Source organism: Lissotriton vulgaris, chromosome 3_2, assembly GCF_964263255.1.
Source record: "Lissotriton vulgaris chromosome 3_2, aLisVul1.2, whole genome shotgun sequence".
NCBI lineage: Eukaryota > Metazoa > Chordata > Amphibia > Caudata > Salamandridae > Lissotriton > Lissotriton vulgaris.
This window is the reverse complement of record NC_141690.1, coordinates 227,952,024-227,976,461: the sequence shown is the minus strand read 5'-3', so window position 1 is coordinate 227,976,461 and position 24,438 is coordinate 227,952,024. Positions and strand designations below refer to the sequence as shown.

The 24,438-nt window shown below is 43.5% G+C and overlaps 1 protein-coding gene across 2 annotated transcripts in view; it reads left to right on the top strand.

The window, feature by feature from the left end:
* Positions 1 to 24,438, top strand: part of LOC147725568 (charged multivesicular body protein 3) — a 474,260-nt gene that overhangs the window by 328,772 nt on the left and 121,050 nt on the right. Inside the window, exon 1 of one of the 2 annotated variants that reach the window (XM_086964262.1) lies at positions 13,677 to 13,891. The exons of the other annotated variant lie outside the window; for it this stretch is intronic. Coding sequence (XP_086820388.1) covers positions 13,847 to 13,891 — 45 coding nt within the window. The 5' untranslated portion in view covers positions 13,677 to 13,846. Of the gene's footprint in view, positions 1 to 13,676; positions 13,892 to 24,438 lie in introns of those variants that run through there. 2 annotated transcript variants of the gene reach the window in all.

The following is a 24,438-nucleotide window of genomic DNA, read 5'->3' as shown; positions in this document are numbered from 1 at the left end:
TAGATTTTTGAAATGACAAGCTGGTCTTCTTTATTCATGGTCTAGTTATCATTATTAGATCCATTCGCCTTAGTGACTTAATTAAATGTCATATGATCAAAAATCATGGTAAGAAATAATAAACTGCAGTTGTATATAATTTTGTAAATAGTTTATGAATAGAGTGTTTTAATTAGATTCCGCATGATGCAGAATGGTATATAGTTATAGATCTTTGCAATGCATTCTTTACTGTTCCATTGCATCCAGAAAGACAACAAATTTTTGCGTTCAGATTTCAAGAGCATATCTTAGCATGGTGTCGTATCCCTCAAGGGTATACAGAAAGTCCATCTATTTTTAATCAGTTGCTAAAGAAATCCTTGGAAAATCTAGATTTTCCTGGTAAATCGACATTAGTGCAATACATTGACGATCTCCTTGTTGCTGCAAAATCACGAGACAACTGTGTGACAGATACCATTACTCTTTTGAATCATTTGGCAGATGAGGGACATAAAGTGTCACCTGCAAAATTACAGTTTTGTAAACAGGAAGTAAAATATCTTGGTCACAGGATTGCAAAAGGAATTAGACAAGTAACAATTGAAAGAATAAAAATGATCCAAGCAAATGCAACCTCCAAAAGACACAGAGACAGGTCAGAATGTTTCTAGGAATGGTAGGTTATTGCCGTCAATGGATTAGTGGATTTTCAGTAATTGTAAAACCATTACAGAGACTGACAAAAGCAGACATAAAAGATCCGATTACCCTATCAGAAACTGAGTTAGAGGCTTTTGAGCAGTTAAAAAGAAGTTTGTGTGAAGCTCCAGCATTGGGAATGCCGGACTATGAAGAGGAATTTGAACTGTATTGCAGTGAAAGGGAAGGATGTGCATTATCAGTTTTGATTCAAAGACATGGGAAATTGAGAAAGCCAATTGCTTATTTCTCAGCAGTTCTTGACCCTGTTGCAAAAGCATTACCAGGTTGCTTAAAAGCAGTGGCTGCAAGAAGTGTGAGTCTGGAACAAAGTGAATGGATAATAATGGGGTTTCCTGTAAAAGTATATGTTCCCCATTCAGTTGAGATTCTTCTTACTAGAAGTAAGACACAGCATTTAACGTGTAACAGATTGACAAAATATGAAAAAGTTATTCTGGGATCAGATAACGTGTCTATTGCGAGATGTGTGAATTTAAATCCTTCCACATTATTGCCTGATGGTACTGTGACAGAGATCAGAAATGAGAATGACATTGATCATGAATGCCTGGATGTTTTAGAATATTGCACCAAACCTAGGCAGGACATAAAAGATGTCCTGCTGCCTGAATCAGAGTTTGTTTACTTTGTTGATGGCTCATGCTTGAGGACGGATGAAGGCGTTCTGAGTGCAGCATATTCTGTCTGTACAGTTGCAGATGTGGTTGAAGCCTCTTGTCTCAAAGGAATTCATTCAGCTCAAATAGCAGAATTGATTGCTTTAATTTGTGCATTTGAAAAAGCAACCGGATTGAAAATTACCATAGTGACTGATAGTCAGTATGGATATGGTGTAGTCCATGACTATGGCCAGCTCTGGTCTCAAAGAGGTTATTTAACTTCTGCGGGAACTCCTATCAGAAATGAAAAATTGATCAAAAGGCTGATCGATGGCATTCAGCTGCCAGAGAAGATTGCTGTAGTGAAATGTACAGCACACCAAAAAGGAAATGCTTATATGACCAAGGGAAATGCATATGCTGATGAAATTGCTAAATTTTGTGCGAAAACGAATATGTCCATTAATCTGGAAAAAAATAATGAACATGTTTTGAACTCACTTATGCTAACATCTGTTGTTGAGACATGGCAAGGAGTGAAAGATTTACAAGATGAGGCAGATGATGAGGAAAAGGACAAATGGTTAAAAGCAGGTTATAGACAGCGAGAAGAAGATGAAATTTGGGTTTACAAAGATGACAGACCAGTAATGCCAAACTGCATGATTGCTGACATGGCCCGAATGTATCATGGTCCAGGACATTTGGGAAGAGATTCAATGATTAGGTTGTTTAGACAGACATGATACAACCCAAAATTCAGAATAATAGCAGAGTCCTTTTGCCAAAGATGCTTGATCTGCCAGCAGATCAATCCAACAGAAAAACAGTTGTAAGCTTGGGAACCATAGGACGGGAGGGTGGTCCTTTTACCAGGTTACAGATGGATTTCATTGATATGCCTCCACATAACAGATTAAGATATGTCTTAGTGATTATCTGTCTGTTTTCAAGATGGGTGGAAGCGTTTCCAACTCGCCATAATGATTCAGTTACTGTGGCAAAATTGCTTTTGAGAGAGATCATACCTAGGTATGGATTTCCAGTGACGTTCGAAACTGATCGCGGCACACATTTTGAAAACAGATTGTTACAGATGATTTGTGAAGCACTCGGTATAAAACAAAAGCTGCACTGTGCTTACAGACCAGAAGCATCAGGTGTTGTTGAGCAAGTCAATGGTACAATCAAGAATAGGCTTGCAAAAATGTGTTTGGCTACAGGAATGAAGTGGACTGATGCACTTCCACTTGTCTTGATGTCTTTGAGAAGTACTCCAGAGAGAAAAACAGGTCTAAGCCCACATGAGATTCTCATGGGCAGAGTAATGAGACAAGCATTTGTTCCAGTAGATAAAGTACTAAGTATAAATGATAGTGCAATTATGAACTACTGTAAAAATGTGTCTGACGTAGTGACTTCTGTGTTCCATCAGGTAGGAACTGAAGTGCTTACAAAAGAAAAAGAACAGGCTCATGATCTTTTGCCAGGAGATTGGGTGAGGACAAAGGTTCATCGAAGGAGAAATTGTCTGGTACTCAAATGGCAGAGAGCAAGACAGGTGATTCTTGTCACAACAAATGCAGTAAAGTGTAGAGGTCTGAAAAGGTGGATTCATGCAAGTCATACCATTCGAGTACCACCACATGAGAATCCTGATGAAGAAGGTGATACAACAACTGATTCAGATTCTGAAGAAGAACCTGAAAGAAATCCAAATCCTGAAGATCGACAAGAAAGTCGACATCTGGAAGATTCAAATGCGAATGAGGCATTGAATGAAAAAGATCTAGAAATTGTGATAGTAGACTCTGAAAATGAAGAAGATCTGCTAGAAAAAGAAACAGAAAAAGAGTCTGATCAAGAAGTGAATCAAGATCAGGAGAGTTTTGAAAAGCGGATTGGAAGTTCTGGAAGAAGGAATGAAAATTCTGAAACTGGTGGATTGGAGGTAATTGAAGAAGAAGAAGAAGACGAATTACCAAGTACCAACTATAAGGATGATGTTACTAACAGAGTGAAGCTGCCGAGTAAAGAAGTACCTGAATCTAAAGCTGATATCACAGAGAGCGAAACAGATGAAAGTGATGATGAATCCAATGTGAGAAGATCAAGAAATAGGGCCTGGAGAGTTGAGTGTAATCAAACTGAGCCAAAGAAGAAACTCTCAAGTAAAGGAGATAATTGGCAAAATGAAAATGAGGGCCTGAAATTCAAATTAGTGAATAAATCAAAAGAACAGGTTGATGAAATTTCAAGTCAGAAAAGCGATTTAGACAAGAAAAATCAAACAGGAAAGAAAATAGAAGTGATTAGCAGTAGAGTAAAGAGAGTGTTAAAGCTTAATCAAAAATATAAGTCACCTGAATGGACTTATATAATCATTCCACCAGTAGTGGAAGTGAGCAGTAGTAGCCAAGAAGATATAGATGACACAAGTGACATTGATTGAATTTGTTTTCATATTAGGTAAAAAGTTGTAGGTGACGTAAGGTCAAAGAAAATGTGTTAGGTGACACAAGGTCGAAGAAATTGTGTTAGCTGGAAAAACACATTGATGTAAGACGTAAGGTCGAAGAAAAGCTGTTAGAGGTTTCCTTTATTTAAAAAAAAAAGTAAAATAAGGGGGGTATATTTAGTGATTTTTAAATTTTTGTTTTTGTTTTTGTTTTTTCTGTAAGGCTCTTGTTCCAAGTAAAAGAAGCCTAATTCTAACAATAATTTGAGATGCTCAATTTTAAGAAGATGTTGCAAAATGTCATTTATTTGTGTGATTTTAATAATTTTGGTCTGGCTAATTTTAGCTGTCATTTTTCCTTTTGGAAATGACAAAGAAATGTACAAAGCTAATATGACTAGTAAAGTTGAGGCTAAACAAGTTATTCATGATGTAGTGGGTAAGACTAATAGAGTCATTGAGCACAAACCGGAAATCCACCAAGATAGATCTGTTGGTGATTTTTCTAGTAATACCTTTTCTAGACTTTTATCTGACTATGTTAAGGTAATGAATGTTAAAGATTGCTACATCTGTGTGAAACTACCTGCTTCTGTTACAGAAGGGGTACCTATAATATGCTTCCTCTTACTTATGGCATTACTTGTAGTGTAATAGCTAGTTTGTTTTATAAAACTGGACGTCTGGAGTATTATTACTCTGATTATGATGAGATTTTTGCAAATTTAAAGATTGACAATAGCTTAAATAAACTGAAACATGCTAAACAGATGAGGGAATTTTTCATAGTGACTAATGAGCTTACATACGAATGCGCTTTTAGAAACAATTTAACATGCAAATTGAGAACAGAAGAAAAGTCTCTTTTAAACATGGTTGAAGAGAGAAGAGCGATTTATAAAAGAAACGAGATGCTGAAACAAACCAAATCTAAGTTTTGGCAAAGTGAGGATGAAAAGCTTAATGGTAGAAATGAAAATGTTGCTATACACATGGATAAACCTGTTAGTGGGAAATTGTGCATAAGGAGAAATAACACACAATTCGATAACTATTTCGTGGGTGCTAGTCAATGTGAAGATACCTATCGTATCTTAGGAGGGTGGGGATTTAAAGGAGGTAAAGATCCAATTTTTCCTGGAATTTATTTTGTTTGTGGGAACAAAGCTTACTTCAGTCTTCCTGACCACTGGTATGGGACATGTTATATTGGTTTACTTTTTCCAAAGATTTTTCATATTGATAGAAATTCAGAAGGCTTATTTGAAATTGGCAAACACCTGAATAGGTTCAAGAGGGAAAGTTTTTCAGAAATATTAGGAGATATATTCGGTGCAATTATACCTATGATGGGCATAACCCTGAATGCAAATAAAATCAGAAAATTGTCTACAATTGTGGACAGATTGTCAACAGATACTGCAAGTGGATTTCAATTAGTTGATACTGAGCTCATTGCAATGCTCTCAATGGTTATGCAGAACCGTCTTGCTCTAGACATTCTGCTTGCTAAAGAGGGAGGAGTTTGTGGAATTTTACATGTCCAGCATTGCTGTTCATATATTCCAGATAAGAGCCAGAACATAGAGATGTTTATCAGAAATATTACAGAATTACACACTGAGATAGAACCCTTAGAAGAAGATAATTTTTCAGAACGTTTGAGCAAAAGATTTGCAGCAATCAGACACTGGTTTCATGAGATTGGAAGTTCAATCATTGGTAAAATACTTTATCCTGTAATAGTTATATTTATAGTGACACTTTTGCTAAAAATTAGTTGCATGATACAAAAGAGAAAGAAATATGTGAGGGAAAAGAAAAGAATTTATAAGCTCAGAAAAGAACGAGAGAAGGAAATAGAACTGGAAGAGTTTCGTAGAGCCCAATATGAGAGTTGCAGACAGACTGCTGAATCAAAGGTTTGGAAATACTAATACAGTGAAAGTTCAAAACGTGTTCATGAAGATAACATTTTTGGGTGTGGTTTGGTGATTATGAAATCACCAGATGAGGGAGTTGATGGAGCCGAGTTATTGAATGAATTTTTGTTCATACTCGCGAAGTTAAACTTCCATAATATAACTAATCGTATTAAAAAGTGTGCGTTGAATTTATTAATCAACATTAGTTTTAAAAATGCATTTACACAGAAAAACATGTGGGACTAACTTTTATGCTCTTTGTTGCAATCGCAAGTGTGTGGAAAAATAATAAACTAACCTTGTCTATTGTCTTTGTCAGTATTAAATGCGGCTGTTTAACTAAAGGCATGTACTATTTTGTTTGCTTATGTAATGTTATGTCTTTCTTGTGGCAAAAGCTCATGGAGGATCTTTTTATGGCCTAAAATAAGAAGGTTAATATAAATGCTGCTATATGTGCTTTGGCCAGGTAATATAATTAACCCGGTTAATAATTAGAAGGGGGGCGGGTAACAGTATGGATCACAATTCTTTAATTAATTGATGTCTTGTGTTTGTTTAAATACTAGTTTTCGTGAAGAGGCCTAAGGCCTGTGAAAAAGATGGCGTTTCGAATCCTGTCCAGAAAGGAGCCGTGCACAGAAGTGGTTTTCCACGTTGAAAAGTTTATCAGAAAAATACTGTTTAAATGAGAATGTGCTAAACGTGCTCTTGGAGAGTTTGATTCAAGGACAGGAAGCGGAAGGATTGCCAAGGCAAGGAAGTCATGAACTGTAGCTCGAGAGAAATTATACATTCTCTAGGAAGCGAAATGACACGAAAGTAAAAGGACAAGGAGCTAAAGAAATAGCTCGGACATGGTTTAAAAATGGTGATGACGCAAAATGAACTGACATAAGTCAGCCAATGGGAACTCTGATGGCAAAGAAAAATGAACGTTTTTGGGAAGATTAGCTAGTTAGAAAGGTATAAAACGTGACCCACGGGGAGGAGGGAATCTCTCCTCGCTTTCCGATTCCTGATGAGCGTGACGTGCTGTTGGACTCTTTGGCGCACGTAAGGACAGCAGTCTTTAATGAATTTTCTTTAGGTGAAGAGAGTTTTTAGACAGGGTGATAGAACTTAGGGAAGGGAAACTTATATTTTTGCTTTAGTTCATGCTAATTGATTTACCTTTAATATGTCAGTCTAATAAGCCCTTCCTTGAATGATGCTTTCAATTTCCTAATAAAATAATGATTTTGAATAAAAATGCTCTTTCTTTGAATAAATAAAGCTAATAAAATTAGATTTTTGAAATGACAAGCTGGTCTTGTTTATTCATGGTCTAGTTGTCATTATTAGATCCATTCACCTTAGTGACTTAATTAAATGTCATATGATCAAAAATCATGGTAAGAAATGATGAACTGCAGTTGTATATGTAATGATACTCTTTCTTCCCCCAATAACTCTCGGAGTCGGATGACGGTGCCAACTTGTTTATTCAAGTACATACATACAAGGAGCGCAAAGCATGTCCTGCGCCCAGCCTGCTCGCGCTCTCAATGTCGCGCTCCGCCTGCCGCGCCTCTACGTCAACGCACGTCACGTAGCCACGTGACGTGCCGTGCAAGCGCGCTCACTACATATCTCCCTTTTTTCCAAAGAGTTATGTGAACAAGTCCTGACTCATATCATAGTCTCTGAACCTCACTGGTGGGACCACCGCCCTGCCCCTTCTCGTCAGTCTTACCGGGGAATTGGCCGTCGTTGCTTCTTCACTCTGTCCACTCTCTAGCGCAGCCGCGCCAGGCACACTCCGACTGCTGTCTTCCTCCGGCTGACATTCTGCACTGGCCCCTTGATCTTCGTTACTACCTTCTCCTAAGTCCGGGTCTTCACCTCCATAGTCACTGGAATGGTCACTGTTGCTCTCACTCTCATCCCTGTTGTCTCTGCTTCTCCAGTTGAGTATTTTATTGCACCTGGCCATGCGATCCTGCGACCACACGTTTCCATCGCTCAGCAAGGCCGCCCGGCCCTTGATTTCCACCACTCTCAGGGGCCTGCTGTACTTACTTTCCCCTTTTCTCTGTAGAGTGGGCAGTCTTACTCTCACCCATTCCCCCTTTTCGAGGGCCGTGTCTTTTACATTCCTCCTCGCATCATAGTGTTTGGTATACACTGCTTGTGCCTTCTTCAGATTGGCTTGCACCACTGCCGGTGACCACTCACTCTTGATAACTCTGTCCTTCCATATCCTGTTGTCTTGGGTGAACGGCTCCCGGCCCCTTAATATCTGGAAAGGGCTATAGCCAGTGTTCGTGGGAGTTATCCGATACGCCCACACCATGTGCCATATCTCCGCCTCCCAGTCTTTGTTGTCTGCAATAGCCGCTTGTATCGAGCCCATCACCACTCTATTGAAGCGCTCCACCAACCCATTCCCCGCCGGGTGGTATATGGATGTGTGTTTAGACGCTATTCCATTTCTTTGCATAAATTGGTTCCATCTGTCAGAGCGGAATTGGGGCCCATTGTCACTGAGGACACACTTAGGGATGCCCTCTCTCACGAAGGTCTCTGCCATGAAGCTCACTATTTTCTCAGTGTCCATTGTTTCTTCGATCTTTACTTCCGGCCATTTCGAATAACGATCCACCATTACACAAATGTATTTCTGTATACCCTGTGCATTCAGCACTGGCCCCAAAATGTCTATGGACAGTTCCTCCCACGGGTTTTGTGGAGGATCAATCTTTCCCAGGGCAGGGCGCAATGGTTTGAGCGTTTTGTCCGCGCCTTGGCACCTCAGGCACTCTCTCACGTGTCTTTCCGCTCTTATGTCCATTCCTGGCCACCAATAATTCTGCTTGGCCCTTAGTTTCAGTTTTCCCACTCCCAGGTGGCCTTCGTGTAACATGTCCATCAATCTGGGTATCATCGTTGACGGGGGTATGACTCTTTCCCCTCTGTATATAAATGTTCCTTGGTCATCCATAGATAGTTCCTCTCTCACCTCGAAGTAGGGAACAAGGCCTCGCTCTAATTTGCATTTGTCCGGCCAGCCTCTCACAATGTAGTCCTTCACTTGCTCCATGTTCGGGTCTCCGTCATATGCCGTTTTCCATTCCTGTTTGCTGATAGATACTTCGAGGTCCTCGGTGAGTGCGACCCACTCTTCCCCCGCCTCGGGGCATTCTGTGCTGGGCTCCATCGCTGCCGCCCTACTCAGGTAGTCCGCCACTTTGTTCCTGTTCCCTGGAATGTGTTCAACATCATAGCGGAACTCCATTAATTTGAGCGACATTTTCGAGATCCTCGGTGTTGCTTCCGCATGTCCACTAGATGTGAGCACTTTGAGGAGGGGCTTGTGATCAGTCCTCAACCGGAACCTCGTGCCCCACAGGAACTGCCGGAACCGGGACATGGCCCACACCACCGCCAACATTTCTTTCTCAATCACACTATACCTCTTTTCAGTGTCATTCAGGGTGCGGGATGCGAAGCATATGGTCTCGACTCTCCCCTGACCTCGGTCTTGCATGAGGACTGCCCCCAGTCCTTTATCACTAGCATCTGTGGTTAGTATGGTGCTTCCTTGGGGGTCGAACCCTTGCAGTGGAATTGCCCCTGCCACTTCTCTCTTTATCATTTCAAATTCCCGTTGAGCTTCCTCTGACCAACAGAACTCGCTGTTCTCACGGGTTGACAGCCTCATGTGGTGAGTTTTCGAGGCGAAATGTTCAATGAATTTCCCATAGTATTCCGCCATTCCCAGGAATGACCTGACTTCCTCCTTGGTAGCTGGTGATGGTGCGTCGCAGATCGCCTTTACATTTTCACTCTTGGGAGTCACACCTTGAGCACTGATTTCGTGGCCCAAGTACGTTACCTTCTCCATCCCTATCCGGCATTTGGCCCATTCTGCTGTGAGGCCCTTCCCTTCCAGGATGCCCAACACCGCCTCCAGCTTCCTGTCGTGGTCCATCCTGTCCTGGCCCATCACCAATATATCATCCTGGAAGTATTGCACTCCCTTGAGGTCCTGAAACAGCTGATGCATGAGCTTTTGAAATACCGCAGCCGCCGAGGCTAGTCCGAACGGCATGCGGCGGAATCGATAGCATCCGAAGGGAGTTATGAAGGATGTTAAGCTGCGGCTCTCTGGGTGTAACGCTATCTGGTGATACGCTGAAGTCAAGTCTATGGTGGAGTACCTCTGAATACCCCTTGTGCTGGCCAGCATCTCCTCTATCCGGGGAAGAGGAAACTTCTCCACCACTATATTTTTGTTCAATTCACGTAGGTCCACGCATAAACGGACCTTTCCGTTTGGTTTCTTCACCACCACCAACGGCGATAGCCATTCAGCACAGGCTATCGGCTCGATGATCCCTCTTTTCTCCAGCTGTTGAAGTTCTTCCTTCACGTCGTCCCTCACTGCTAGCGGGATGTTCCTCACCTTGTGTGCCACCGGTACAGCTCCCTTTTTGAGTACGATCTTGTGTGCAAATCTGTCGAGTTTGCCCACTGAGCCTCCGAAGACCGTTGGGAACTTCTTCCTCCATTTATTCGTGTCCAGCGCTTCCTCCGGCTCCGTCAATAATATCTGTTCCTTGCCTCCTGGGTCCAGCTTGATGCCCAGGTCTCCTTGGTCGAGCCACCCTAGGACGGAGGGACCTTTCTCAGAGACATATAGTTTGCACCTGGCCTCTCTGCCCCTGAACTCGAAGTTCAATCTCCTGCACCCGGCCATGGGGATTCGATCACCGTTGTAGGTAACGGGACGTATGTCCAGCTTGTCCAGCTCGGGGCCCAGTCGCGGAGCGAACTTCTCTTCCCACACGCTCCGGGGGATGATGGTGTAAGGCGACCCTGTGTCTGCCACCACCTGGACTTCGACGCCTCCGATCTTCATTTCCATGACGGGTTTCATCGTTCTTCCTCCGCCGGTGCCACGGCCTCGGTCGTTTATGCTTAATATTTCGTCGTAGATGCAGAGGACTGTGATCACCTCTTCCTCTGCTGCTTCTTCTGGCTCCTCCGATGCTTGGGCCACGTACTTCACTGCGTTCTTGGCTGCCTTCTTCCTGCACGCCTTTTCAAAATGGCCGATTATTCCGCAGAACGTGCATTTGGCGCGAAGCGCAGGGCACTTCCGGTCGTGCGCCTCGTGCGTCCAACTGCCGCATCTGTAGCAAGGCCGTTTGTTATTTCCGGCCTGTTTGCCAGGGTTGCCTGGGCTGTTCCGCCATTTGTCGGGACCCTTTTCTGGCTGTTTCCGTGCCTGATTATCCTTGTGGTGTTCTTCCTCGTCTACTTTGTTCACCGTCCCGCCGGGCACGATCTCCTTCTTCGTAGCCGCAGCACATCTTCGTGCCAGTTCAGCCCTTTTCACTATCACTAACACGTCCTTGAGAGAGGTGTCCCCTGCGGCCCATAGCTTGTCCTGCACGCTCGTGCACGTGGTGTGCATCACCACTTGGTCTTTTATGAATTCACTTTCCCAGTTGGCATATTTGCACGATACCGCCAGTTTCTTCAACGCCGCTACATACTCTTCCACCGTTTCCCCGGGTAGTTGCTTCCTTTGCTGGAAGTTAAACCTGTCTACTGAGACGCACACCGAGGGTTTGAAGTGTTCTTCTAGGTCTTCCAGCGCATGGGCATACACATCGTCATCCTCAGTCTCTCTCTTCTTCGGCACCAAGCTTTTGTAGATCCTTAGACCTTCAGGGCCCAGATTCAGCAGCAGGATTTGGTTCTTTCTCGGCGGCTTGAACTTCTCCTCACTCTCGTCTTCCAACACTTCTATGAAATTGTCTATGTATTCCTTCCAGTCCTCCCATTTCATGAGCGGTTCTCCTGGTCGGGGAAGGAACTGGACTGGCGCTATCGCGTAGCCCGCTTGTGCATTCATCTTCTCCGCCCGGGCTGCGGGTAGCGTACCTTCCAGGCTTCTCGGACTCCCTGGTGCACCGTTTCGCTCTTCCTTCTTGAGCAAGGGTGGGGGGCTGTTCCTTTCAGCCCTTTCCTGTTCGGGTGGAGTAGCCAGTGCGTATCCCGGTGGGCCGTGACCGTGACTGGCTTCCTACCTCGGTTGTTCAGGGTTCTTCGACCGTCGCTATTTGTGCTCTCGGTGCTCTGTTCTCCTTGCTGATGGTTGCGTTGCGCTCCTTGCCGTGCCCTATGAGGATGGGGTCGCTGTGCGTACCCTCGGGCCTTCCTCGTTTCTCCTGCGCCACCACTCCGTTCCGCCGTGCTTCTCGTAGTCTGCGTGGTGGGGGTCGTGGGTCAGTATCCCACCCTCGTCGCCACTGTAATGATACTCTTTCTTCCCCCAATAACTCTCGGAGTCGGATGACGGTGCCAACTTGTTTATTCAAGTACATACATACAAGGAGCGCAAAGCATGTCCTGCGCCCAGCCTGCTCGCGCTCTCAATGTCGCGCTCCGCCTGCCGCGCCTCTACGTCAACGCACGTCACGTAGCCACGTGACGTGCCGTGCAAGCGCGCTCACTACAGTATATAATTTTGTAAATAGTTTATGAATAGAGTGTTTTAATTAGGTCACATGATTCAGTCGCTCAAAAAGTGTCTCTTTAGTTTATGGGCCTTAGTAGTGATTCATGATTAATGGTGAGTATTGTGGAGATGAGTAGCGTTTGTGAGACAGTTTTTCATTAGGAGCGCTGGATCACGGGGCATCGCGTTACCGCCTCGTCGCCATTGTAAAGATGGGGCCCTAGGCCCACATGGTAGATGAAGGACGACACAGGACATCAGTTAGGGGATAGTAACTCTGGCCACGAGCACGTGCGCTCGGCCTCTTTTATTAACAGCGTCACCTGACCCAGTGACGTCTGTGGTGGGTGGGTGCTCAGTGTAGGGTTACACTCAAAACAACTAGACAGTGTCCTGGCAGGATATTACACTATTGCATTGCAAATGCTTGTTTTTAACGCACTCCGACCGCTGGCTATGAGCAGCTGCTTCCCCCACGGTACACACACAGCACATCATCAATACAATGAGCTTGGCATTTGCATACATGCCAACATTTCAGGAGAGCAAAGAGGGAGACTAAAACATTTAAAAAATCGGGAGAAGGGGGGCTTGAATCGGGTTACTGGCATGTATGGGCTTTGGAAATGTGCTGCTGCAGGATTGGACATTTGAAACACAAATGCACGTTTTTTTTTTACATTTCAGAGGCATGAAGCGCTATGGCAGGCAGAGAGAGGGTGATGCAAGTGTGCACTGGCCTGGCAGGTTGCTGACAGTGCATGCTCCCCCACGCCCCCCACCCTGTGTGACAGCCCGGGCTGAAACAGCTTCCAGTGCACACACAGAGCCGACTCCCCCACCCCCAGTACTTCACAGGTCTTTAAAAGACCACTCCCTTGTTAATGACGCTTTGTTGGTTTTTCACCCTCTAGAGCCCCTGCTTGGCCACTCTGACTGTTGCTGGAAGAATTGGCACTTTACACAATACCGAGCCCTGTCAGCTGAAACCCCGAGGAATCGGGTTTTTGCTTGCAGGAATCGGGAGGCGGAAGACTAGCCTTGAAATCGGTAGTCTTACGCCTGTACCGGGAGGGTTTAAACGTAGTCCTTCCTCTTCTCCCATAGCAAGATGAGCTCGCGGGTAACAGTGAATGAAAAGAGGCGGCCATATTGAAATGTAACGCTTACTAACACATCTACTCGATATTAATATACGACTGAAGAATTAGTAATAGTTTATTAATTTATTTTTTATCTACAACGCACGATTTGTTTAGATTATAACATAACAGTTAGGCTCTAATTTGTAGAAGTAGGACGCATATATAAATATGCAACTTTTCATAGTTTTTGCGAAACACCCGAAGTTCCTCTTGGGGATCTGAAACGTTCGTCGTACTTCATTTCAGTGCAGTTATGTAGTTTTTAATACTTATTAACCATGACAGTTTACCATTATTTGCGTGTTTGGTTTGCCTCGGGGGAGTTACTCCGTTTCATGATGGCTGACACCATGGGCTGTCAGGTGTCTGCTGACCCGCCCAGCTGATGTACCCATAGCGGAAGTGCAAAGGACTTGCGGGTGAAACTGGAGGTTTCACTCAGCACCAGGAAGGTGTTTAGTTGTATTTGGAAGAGATTTAAACAGTTTGGTGTCACGGCCATGGGGTTGTTCGGGAAAACGCAGGATCGCCCTCCCAAGGAAATGGTATGTCCTGTCAGCCTCCTTTACAGTGTGGTGTAGGGGCTAGGAGTGGATGTTTAGAGAAGGGAACAGGTTGTTTTGATTGAGTTATTACGTCACTGCTGGCCCATTTGTGCATGTGATGTATGACAGGGAGCAGCACTGCGTCATAATTTATCAGCTTCCTAACAATGGCATTTAGCAGCAGGGGGTCAGACACGTCCCACATACACGATAGGCATGTTTCTTAATGTTAAAGTCTTTTTTTTGTCTAAAGAAATTGCTGTTCCCACATTTTAGAAATTCCTTGACTGTTCAAATAACGGTTACAATTAGTAAAACCCATCATAATCCAAACGTTCCTAATATCTGTACTTCTCCCAAATCTATAAAACTTATCAGATCCATCCGGATGGATCTGATGTATATTCTGCTCTTCGTTCCTAGTAATTCAGAACATTGGTTTGAATATGAAGTGAGTTGTACACCTCGAGTCTTTTCCTGGTATATATACAACAATGCATTGTGCAATATAGGTGCTGAACCGGCCTGTCACCAGTTCCTAAAAATGTTGTCCTACTTGACTTATCAGCTGTTTGAGTGAAAGTGTTAGAAGTCCTGCAAAACGGATGGCCACCACATTTTTACTGTCGGTAAGTTTTGTTTGAATGGGGATACTTGTGCGGTGCTCTCGCACTATGACTTAAAAGTGCCCGGGAGAGCAAATGCAGCTGTCAAAACAAATATTGCTGAAAAGACAGCTAGCATGGTGGGAAGTGAACAGCTACATTTTCAATTGCTTATGGATTGATAATGTCTTCTGAATTTTGCCTATTGGTTCTGGTCTGAGTGAACATTTATTGACAATAATAACGCTTTTTCTAGTGTTTAAAAAAACAAAAACATTTTATTTGGTTATTCCTGTGAAATTTGGGCAGTTGCCCTACAAGTACCTGTACGAAAGCATAAGTAGACAGGAATACCATCGGTTCAAAACATTTACAATACCTGTGAAAATGCAGTGAAGCGCAACAAAAATAATATGCAGATAGTTCCAGACTCAAGTAACCATACCCAGAATATGTTCACAGAATGACAGACTATGCATAATGTAGAATAAATAGGTCCAGAGGAATGCACCTATATATTGATTTTAGTTAGGGGTCCGAAGATGGTGGTGGGGGAGCTCAATCCCATCATAGGTTGCCCAGCGGGCCCAGATTTTCCGGTGTTTTGGGGTTAGCCACGTTCCAAAAATACTACTATTTCCGTACCGATACATCTGTCCAGCTCTGCCTTTCTCTTGCCCAGAGTCGGGGGAGGGGAGGAGTCCCTTTCCATAACTGTGCAATATCGCGTTTGGCGATAGTGAGGGCTAAAAAAAGTAAATGCTGCTTATATTTATTGCCCCCTATCCCATCTGTACTATGTAAACGAAAGAGTTGTGGATCATGTGGGAGTTCCCATGATAATACATTACTGAGGCAAGAGGATACCCTGCGCCAGAAGGGTTGTAATGCGGAGCAGCCTCAGACTGTATGGAATAAGTCCCTTATCCCTTTTCATATCGCAAGCATGTAGGGGATTGGATAGTGCTCATCTTCCAGAGTCAGTTTCGGGTATAATATGCGCAGTGTAGCTATTTGAATTGTATAAGAAGATACCGTGTGGAAACTTCCACACCCGAGGGCTGGCAATACCCTCTGTCCAGTCATCATCAGTCAGGTCGGGAATGTCCCCCTGCCACGTGCATCTGTTCTTGTCTAGGGGGTTCTGGGTGTGAGTTGTCAATGTTTGATTTTCTAGTGTTTTACTGAAGAAAAGTTTTAAATGTTATTAAAGACACGTAGGCAAGTAGTATGCTTCTCTAACCCTGCTTTAATTTCAGCAGTAAAGACTATCAGTAAACTCCTTACCCACATAAGGTGTAGGAAAAACAGGTCATTTGGGAATCATCAGTAGTATCAAAAGGAAAACCTATCTGCACCCAGCACGCTCGCAGATTTGTCTTCCCATACCGTACGATGTATTCCAGTATAAGGAGAACCAGAGTCGGGAACAATCTTTAGTAGTACACCACCAATGGTTACTTCACACAATGGTTTCTTCTTGCCCCTCCTTTTGACTTGGCCTCTCCATATCATACCATGTCTTTGATACATAACGCCTTAATCACTAGAAGAGTCACTTTCTGCATCACCTTCCTCCTCATTCTCCACAGCATATTTCACAGGTTTCTTATCCACTCTACCCAATTTCCTCCTAAACACCTTGACAACATGGCCCCTAATACACACCAATTTCACCACTAATCCTTATGGGTTCCATAGTAGAGTGCTACTCGCCAAGAAAGTGCTTCAACACCCCAGTTGGGGTAACAAGCGCTATATAAATTCTAACCTTTTTTCCCTCTTCTGTCCAGCTATTCTTCTCAATCCAAATAACTAACTAATATCCACCACTTGAATTACTTTCATATTTCACTATACTAATTCACCACTATTCCTTCATGGGTTCCGGAGTATCGTGCTACTGGCCGAAATAAGCGCTTTAACACCCCATCAGGGGTAACAAACGCTATGTAAATGCAAACCTTTTTCCCTCTTCTATCCCTCCACTATCCTTCTGAATCCAAATAACTGACTAACCTATCCACCCCTCAAAATTACTTTCATATTTCACTATACTTACTTCACACTCCAGAGCATCTATATGTCGATATGGATACAAAGTGGAAGCTAGGGTAGACTATACAGCTGACTGTCCTAGAGCCAGTAAGGAGGGTAGGGGGTAATGTAGTTGAAATGTTGTGTTATTATATATACACACTTATATATGGTTTCACTATACCGGGTACTATTGTTAACATATACATGCAGTACAAGCTATACCATAGGTGTATGCTGTCAATAGATGGACATTAATCGATGATCGATGTACTGATATTTTTCTGTGCATGTCTGTATTCGTTTTGTTTTCACCGAACAAAGAAAAGTAAAAATGTAATGAAGTGTTTAAAAAAAAATCACTATACTAACTCAACACTAATCCTTTATGTGTTCCGGAGTAGTGTGATACTCACTGAAAAAGAGCTTCAACATCTCCTCAGGGGTTGTAAGCGCTATATAAATGCAATTACAATACAATATCTATCTTGACTACTGTCAGGCAAACTAAGCATTATGTAGTAATAGTAGAACGAGAACAACTATAGAAGTAGGTAATAACAAGGTAAAAAGTTTTTGGAAACGTCTGCAAAAACATTCCTGGAATCTGGACCTCTGCAGGATATTGCTGCAACCTGATGATCCTTAGTACAGGTACTTCTTGTTCATTGAAGTAATCCAAAAACGTCGTTTTAAACAGAATTTGTTTGATTGGTTGGCACTAAAATAAGGGACGAAGAGATAATTATTAATTAAAACAAAGTGGTGGGATAATACTTGCCTCCGTGTCTTTAATAAAATGTAAACTATCTTTCATTAAATACTTGGAAATTGTATATTATATGGCCAGATGTAGGCTTGTATTATGCTATTTTGAAGTATGTTTACTACCAATGAAGTTGGTGTGGCCATAGCTTTGCTATAGAATGTACGAAATGTGTTATTATTGGACCAATCTGCTGATCTGAGAATGTCCTCAAAACGGGACTGTGCCTAAATGGCTTCAGATATCATTGCCCCAGAGTGGAATGGGCTCCAAAAATGGTAGTGTTCATACTAGTCATGGACATTCTCATTTAATCCAACTAGCTATGTGGAAGAAGAAGCTGGTTTGTGAGGTTTTTTGAAGTAAATGAGTAATTGGGTATCAAAGAACTTTCTGAGAGGGCTGGCCTTTTGCTCATAGACCTTTAAACAATTACCCTCACATAATTTTGGTTAGTATGGGAAATAAGAATAGAAAACAGAAACACAGTTTTTCTTAGTTCATTTTTTAACATTAAAACACTTGTTCAGGTTTAACATGTCTAGCCGAAATGCCTAATGCACTTACATCGGAAATACATTTTATGTAAACTAAACACAAAAGCATGGTACGATTAGCTAAAATCCTCTTATGCCATAAAGAAGTATCTTCTGACCAGCCGATAAACATGTTAAGCACCAAATTAACATCCTATAATTGTACTTTGGAAGAGGAGAATTAAGAAATCTTACTCCCTTTAAAAATATTACTCCCTTTAAAAGACTGCATACAAGAGGACATGTTTGAGTTTGATTAATAGATATTGATTGTGCATTTCATTTTACCATCACTAGCTTTTGAAGCCGAGAAGTTCGCTATTAACATGACTTTGACTGAACAGGGATCAATAGACCTTCCCAAATTCGAAGTTGACCAACCAGCCCATGCTAATCTATATGCTTTAGTGCACCAGGGTCCAACATTTTTAGATATATGCTGCAGCTTACGGCAAAATGCCTGGAGTGGACCTGCCTGCCCCGAAATCTTCCAAGAACTTGGGGTTAGAGTGTGTTCAATATTAGTTTATGCATGTGGCCCTGGTAATTGAGAAGCAGACTGGCAAAAAATTGGTTTGAGGACTGTAAAATCTACTGCTAGTTTCAACAAACTTGGGTACTGCACTTGACATTGCCAAACGACTGGGGTACCACACTTGGCATTGCCAAAAGAGAACTATCCGTACTGAGGATGCTTTCTGATATCTGACTTGAGCTAACACCCTGTTGATTATAATGACACAGTTGATCTTTGAGCTAATGGCTAGAGTGATCGACCTCTAAGCTGGAGAGCCGTGTTCGTGTCAATGCAGGGATGCTCAACATCCTGTGATTCTGGGCCAATCAATTATTCTCCCGTGCCTTACAATTTGAATGTGTTCGTCTCAATCAATCAATCAATCAAAGACATTTATAGAGCGCACTACTTACCTGTAGGGTCTCAAGGCGCTGGGGGGAGGGGGGTGCCGCTACTGCTCGAACAGCCAGGTCTTCAGCTTCTTCCTGAAGGAGAGGTGGTCTTGGGTCAGGCGTAGGTTGGTCGGGAGGGAGTTCCAGGTCTTGGCGGCCAGGTAGGAGAAGGACCTTCCTCCTGTTGTCGCTCTTCGGATGCGGGGGACGGCAGCGAGGGCGTGGTTGGCTGATCGGAGGTGGCGTTTGGGAGCGTAGAAGTTGATTCGGTTGTTGAGGTAGCTCGGGCCTTGGTCGTGTAGGGCTTTGTGTGCGTGGGTGAGGAGGCGGAAGGTGATTCTTTTGTTGACGGGGAGCCAATGCAGGTCTCTCAGATGTCCGGAGATGTGGCTGGTTCGTGGGATGTCGAGGATGAGTCTGGCTGAGGCGTTCTGGATCCGCTGGAGTCTCTTCTGGACCTTGGCGGTGGTACCGGCGTAGAGGGCGTTGCCGTAGTCCAGTCGACTGGTGACGAGGGCCTGGGTGACGGTCTTCCTGGTCTCGGTGGGGATCCACCAGAAGATCTTCCGTAGCATGCGTAGGATGTTGAAGCACGCCGAGGAGACGTTGTTGACTTGCCTGGTCATGGAGAGGGAGGAGTCCAGGATGAAGCCCAGGTTGCGTGCGTGGTCCGTCGGTTTGGGTGCGGTGCCCAGGGCGGGAGGCCACCAGGAGTCGTCCCAGGCGGAGGGCGAAGAGCCCAGGATGAGGACCTCCGTCTTGTCTGAGTTCAGTTTCAGGCGGCTGGTCGTCATCCACTCGGCTACCTCTTTCATCCCTTCGTGCAGGTTGGCTCTGGCGGCGGCAGGGTCGTTGGTCAGGGAGAGGATCAGCTGGGTGTCGTCGGCGTAGGAGATTATGTTGAGGTCGTGTTGGCGTGCGATGGCCATGAGGGGGCTCATGTAGACGTTGAAGAGGGTGGGGCTCAGCGAGGATCCTTGAGGGACGCCGCAGATGACTTCGGTGGCCTCTGACTTGTACGGTGGTAGGCGGACTCTCTGTGTTCTTCCGTCGAGGAAGGAGATGATCCATTCCAGAGCCTTCTCCTGGATTCCGACGTTTCTGAGGCGCTGTACTAGGGTGCGGTGGCAGACAGTGTTGAATGCTGCGGAGAGGTCTAGGAGGATGAGGGCCGCTGTTTCTTCGTTGTCCATCAGGGCTCGGATGTCATCGGTGGCGGCGATGAGGGCGGTCTCGGTGCTGTGGTTGGCTCGGAAGCCAGACTGTGAGGGGTCGAGGGATCCATTCGTCTCAAGGAAGGCGGCCAGCTGCTTGTTGACGGTCTTCTCGATGACTTTGGCTGGAAACGGGAGGAGCAAGATGGGGCGGTAATTCTTGAGTTCGGTGGGTTCCGCTGCGTCTGTAACACTTCTGGTGCTCATGTAAAGCACTGTGATACCTGTGGGTCGAGTTTGCAATATATAGAAGTCCGAAAAAGAAAAGAATAGAGGAAATGCGTAATTGGTCACTAGATACTAATCCTAAAGGAAAGCGTTCATTGCGAATGCTGACTGATCTGGTCTCCAACTGAAGAAGCACTGAAGATCGAGCTCAGTTGGCAAAGAGGCCTATTGAAAAATGACCCCATTATTTCTAAATATGAATGGATGAAGTCTCTAATTGCTTGAGTCTTAGAGATGCCACAAGTACCAGTCTGCCTTGTGTTGATACTTCTAGGAAGATATTCTCTCCTGACAGACAGATTATGTTGAAGACCGAATTCCTTAAAACCCTTTATAACAGTTCTGCTGAAGTGTTGGATCTTGTTCCCTTCCTAGATGATTTATGTTTCAATATGCAGGAGAATGGAACAGAGTATCTTGTTACTCACAACGTTTCAAATGGCATAGGAGCCTGCAAGCATCTATAAACAATTCCTGTGCATGTTGAACTTGTCTTGTGACCATGTACCACCAGTCAAGAACTGACCACATTGGGCACCCCAACTTGGCAGACATGCATGTGAGTCTAATTCTAGATCTGGAGCAGAAACGAAAAAACTGTTCTGCCGTTCCAAGCATCTAAATAGTCTAGCCACCGCTGTAACTCTAGTTGATCTAGAGCTATTATGTCAAAGTAAGCAAACCTCTACGGATGTGTCAGATTTTTCATCTTTGCAGGGCTTGAGAATGAAGTGGCCCTGGAAGAATAGTTTGTATCGATGAGGAGAGAAGACCTACAATTCTCGCTGGAGTTCTCGTGGAAATGGATGAGATCTGGAGAGTTTGAAAATTTTAAATTTTATCCCCTTGATTTTGAACTGGGAAAGGGATAGGGTAGAATTCTCTGAACTTATTAGAAACCCCAAAAACTCCATTTGTCTTGAAGGATTCAAAATGTATTTTTCCTGATAGAGAACAAAGCCTAAATCTTGAAGAAGCAAAGATGTGATAAGCATTTGATTCTGTAGAGTTTGTATGTCCTGGGCCATTAATAAAATACTGTTTAGATAAATAGTCAAATACCCTGATATCTGAGTACTGCGACTACTGATTTCATGACTTTTGTGAAGCAAGTACCAAGGTGCTGATAATGATCCAAATGGAAGGGATGAAAATCGACCAACCATTCCCCACCTAAGAGGGATCTCTTATAAGAATTATAATCTCCATTTTGAAATGTGGTAGACCTTAAGTGATTGAAATATCTTAGGTTTATAATTTGACACATCTTTTTGTTTTTCTTTTGAACTAGGAAGTAGCACTTAAGAAACCGGATGGATGAAGGGTAGTTGCTTTTATTGCTGTCTCCTCCTCATTCTTTTTCATCCTCCCTATGTCTAAGATATTCAAATGCCTACCCCAAAGCTTAAGATGCACTATCACCCAGGCCCTCACCTCTAGCTGACTGGACTAAGGCAACTCTCTCAACATCTGGTTCGCAGCCCACCTCCTACGACGATTACAGTCCTGCAGAATGCCGCAACCAGACTCGTCCTGTACCTCCCTAGAGAAACCCATATCACACCTTACCTCGGGGAACTCCTCTTACTCCCTAACCAGAAAAGATGCGAGTTCAAGCTCTTGACCAAAGCATACAAGGCTCTACATAACTTTGGACTGGCCTACTTGATTCACTGCCTGAACTTGATTGATTGTAGAAGAGATTGAATTTATTTGCACCCTAAAGAGTTTGATAAGAAATTCTTGAAAGGGTGTTGCATCATGTTTTATGGAATAATGCTGAGCTGTACACAGCACTCAAAGGTCTGCGGTGCCATTTGAGAGAAACTTTTTTTAAACAACCCCCGACAATATGAAGTGACGACATTTGACTTGTGCATGTGCTCCACAGGATCTTAAAATCCTACCTCTCACTGGGAAGACTAGGTCTCAAGTCTTGAGTGTCCAAGATGGAGCATCTGTAATTTTAAAATCTGGACTAGCATCCATAAAAATGATGCCTTCCTTTGCTGGACTTGGCAAAAACCTGTTTTCCAAAGACTCGCCTGAGAGATTTTTGGGCTTTCTCTAAATAAGCAAACATAGTGACGTATTTGGTGAGTTCCATTATGAATGAGTCATCAAAGAGCATTCCAAATGCCCTAACTCTGGCTTCCACAGTAGCTAGGTTTGCTAGTTTTGAGTCGATTTTTAGAGGGAGACCTTTCCTTCTCTCATGGGCCATAGAGGCATTGCCATTTCTCAAAAGACAAATTGTCTGCTGAGTCCACATGGATAATTCTTCTGCATCAATAGAAGAATTTTCTAGCTGGTCTTCTTCTGCAAGGTCTAAAATATGGGTTAATGGTCCAATCGTGTCTAATATCTTGTTCTGACAATTCGAACAGGGTTTTTATTTGCCTTTTCTTGAATCTTTGCCGAATGTAGACTAGAAAATGAACATGGGTGTATCTGTTGTAGGAGTTGTTGTGATACTGTCCTGTAAAGGAGGCTGAGGGGATTCAAATTTTAAGTTGGCTCCAGTTTGTTTGTCTAGAACCAATCTTAATCTACCGTATTTTCCAGCGTTTAAGACGACCCGGCGTATAAGACGACCCCCTACTTTCATTGACAAAATGTAGGTTTCATGCTATATTCGCCGTATAAGACGACCCCCACTTCCTAACGTCCTACAGTCCCCTTTCTATCTCCATGGACTGAGGAGATCATGTGGTACTGACGCTCCTCTCCTTCCGATGAGCGTAAGAATTACGGAAGGAGAGAGAGATCAGCACACGTGGAGGAGCGCCTCGTCTGCCTGGGGGATGTGCAGCTGCAGTCTAGGTAGGGCTCACGACGCCATTTGTTTTAGTTTAAACCTTGCGCAGTGTTTGAGTTGCCTCTGGCTGGCGAGGGGCTGATATCGTGTTGCACAGTGCCACCATCGCCTATGTAACGTTCGTACTTCTGCTCTGCTCATTAGCAGCCTGTGGTACCGTAACAGTACCGTAATTTATTTTCAAGACCGCCTACGTTCTTCGTTCTGTGCTGGAGTTCCCTAAGCGGCACCCATTTCAATTGAGACGCGGTCTGACACCTTCGGGTGAAGTCCGCGCTATGTAAAAAATACCGCCATTTTTAGTAACCGGCGTATAAGACGACCCCCGACTTTTCAGAACATTTTAAGGGGTTAAAAAGTCGTCTTATACGCCGGAAAATACGGTACTTGATATGTAATTGCTTACATGGTTTGTAGGAAGCCATTGTGTGGAATTAGGGTGATGTGTAAACTTTAGGCCCCTTGACTTCAATACCATTTTAGACTTTGAATTTCACAGTTTTGGAGAAAGAGTTAGTTTATTCTATTTATTTGATGGACCATACCAAAAATCTGAAACATGGCCTTGATTAGCGGAGGCATCATCATCGGAGTCTTCACAATAATTGTTGTAATCTGAATCATGTAAGCCATGGGCTATAATTTGGGGTTAAAGAATGTTTTTTCATCAGCATTAGAAATACCCTCCTCAGCAGGAGGCCCAGAAGGGGCACAGCCCTCATTTGTGTGGAAAACTCCATGCACCATTTGCAAACCACCAGAAGATGAATTCTGGTTAGCTGAATCATCTTTGTTAGGTATAGTATTGGTAGTTGCATGTGTTTTAGGTTTAGTTCAGATGTTTTGCGCTTTGCACTTTTTGCCTTCTCCTGCAGAAGGTGCCAAAGAATTTTTGTTACTCACATTTTTCTTCATTACTTCAGTTTAAAAACAAAACAAAATCTTATATGATGACACAGCCTGCTGTACTGATGACTGAATAAAGAATTACAATTTTTCCTAAATCCTGACTTTACTCCTCATCGCAGTAAAAGGCTGAGGATAATTCAGTATTCATGAATGAATGGATGACATGACTTACAGAGTGCGCAGCTACTTAGGGGGTATCCCGGCTAAGATATGTAGCTAGGTAGGGGAAATTCAAGAGCTACTAGAAATTAGAGAGACATTTGAGATTACCACTGAAAAAGTGAGGTTTTAGTAGTTTGCAGAAGGAGATCTTATTTGACAAATATCTGAGTTGGTTCCAGATTTTGGCTACACAAACCAAGAAGGACGCGACGCTGCTCCTCGCTTTTTTAAAAGTGAGGAACCAATATCAGATGAGCCTTTCCAGAGTGCAAAGCGCTGCCGGCTGGTAATGCTGGGTTCTCAAATTGAGGTAATGTAGTCCTCTGTTGTAGAAAGCATGGTGGGCAAGCACAAAGGCTTTAA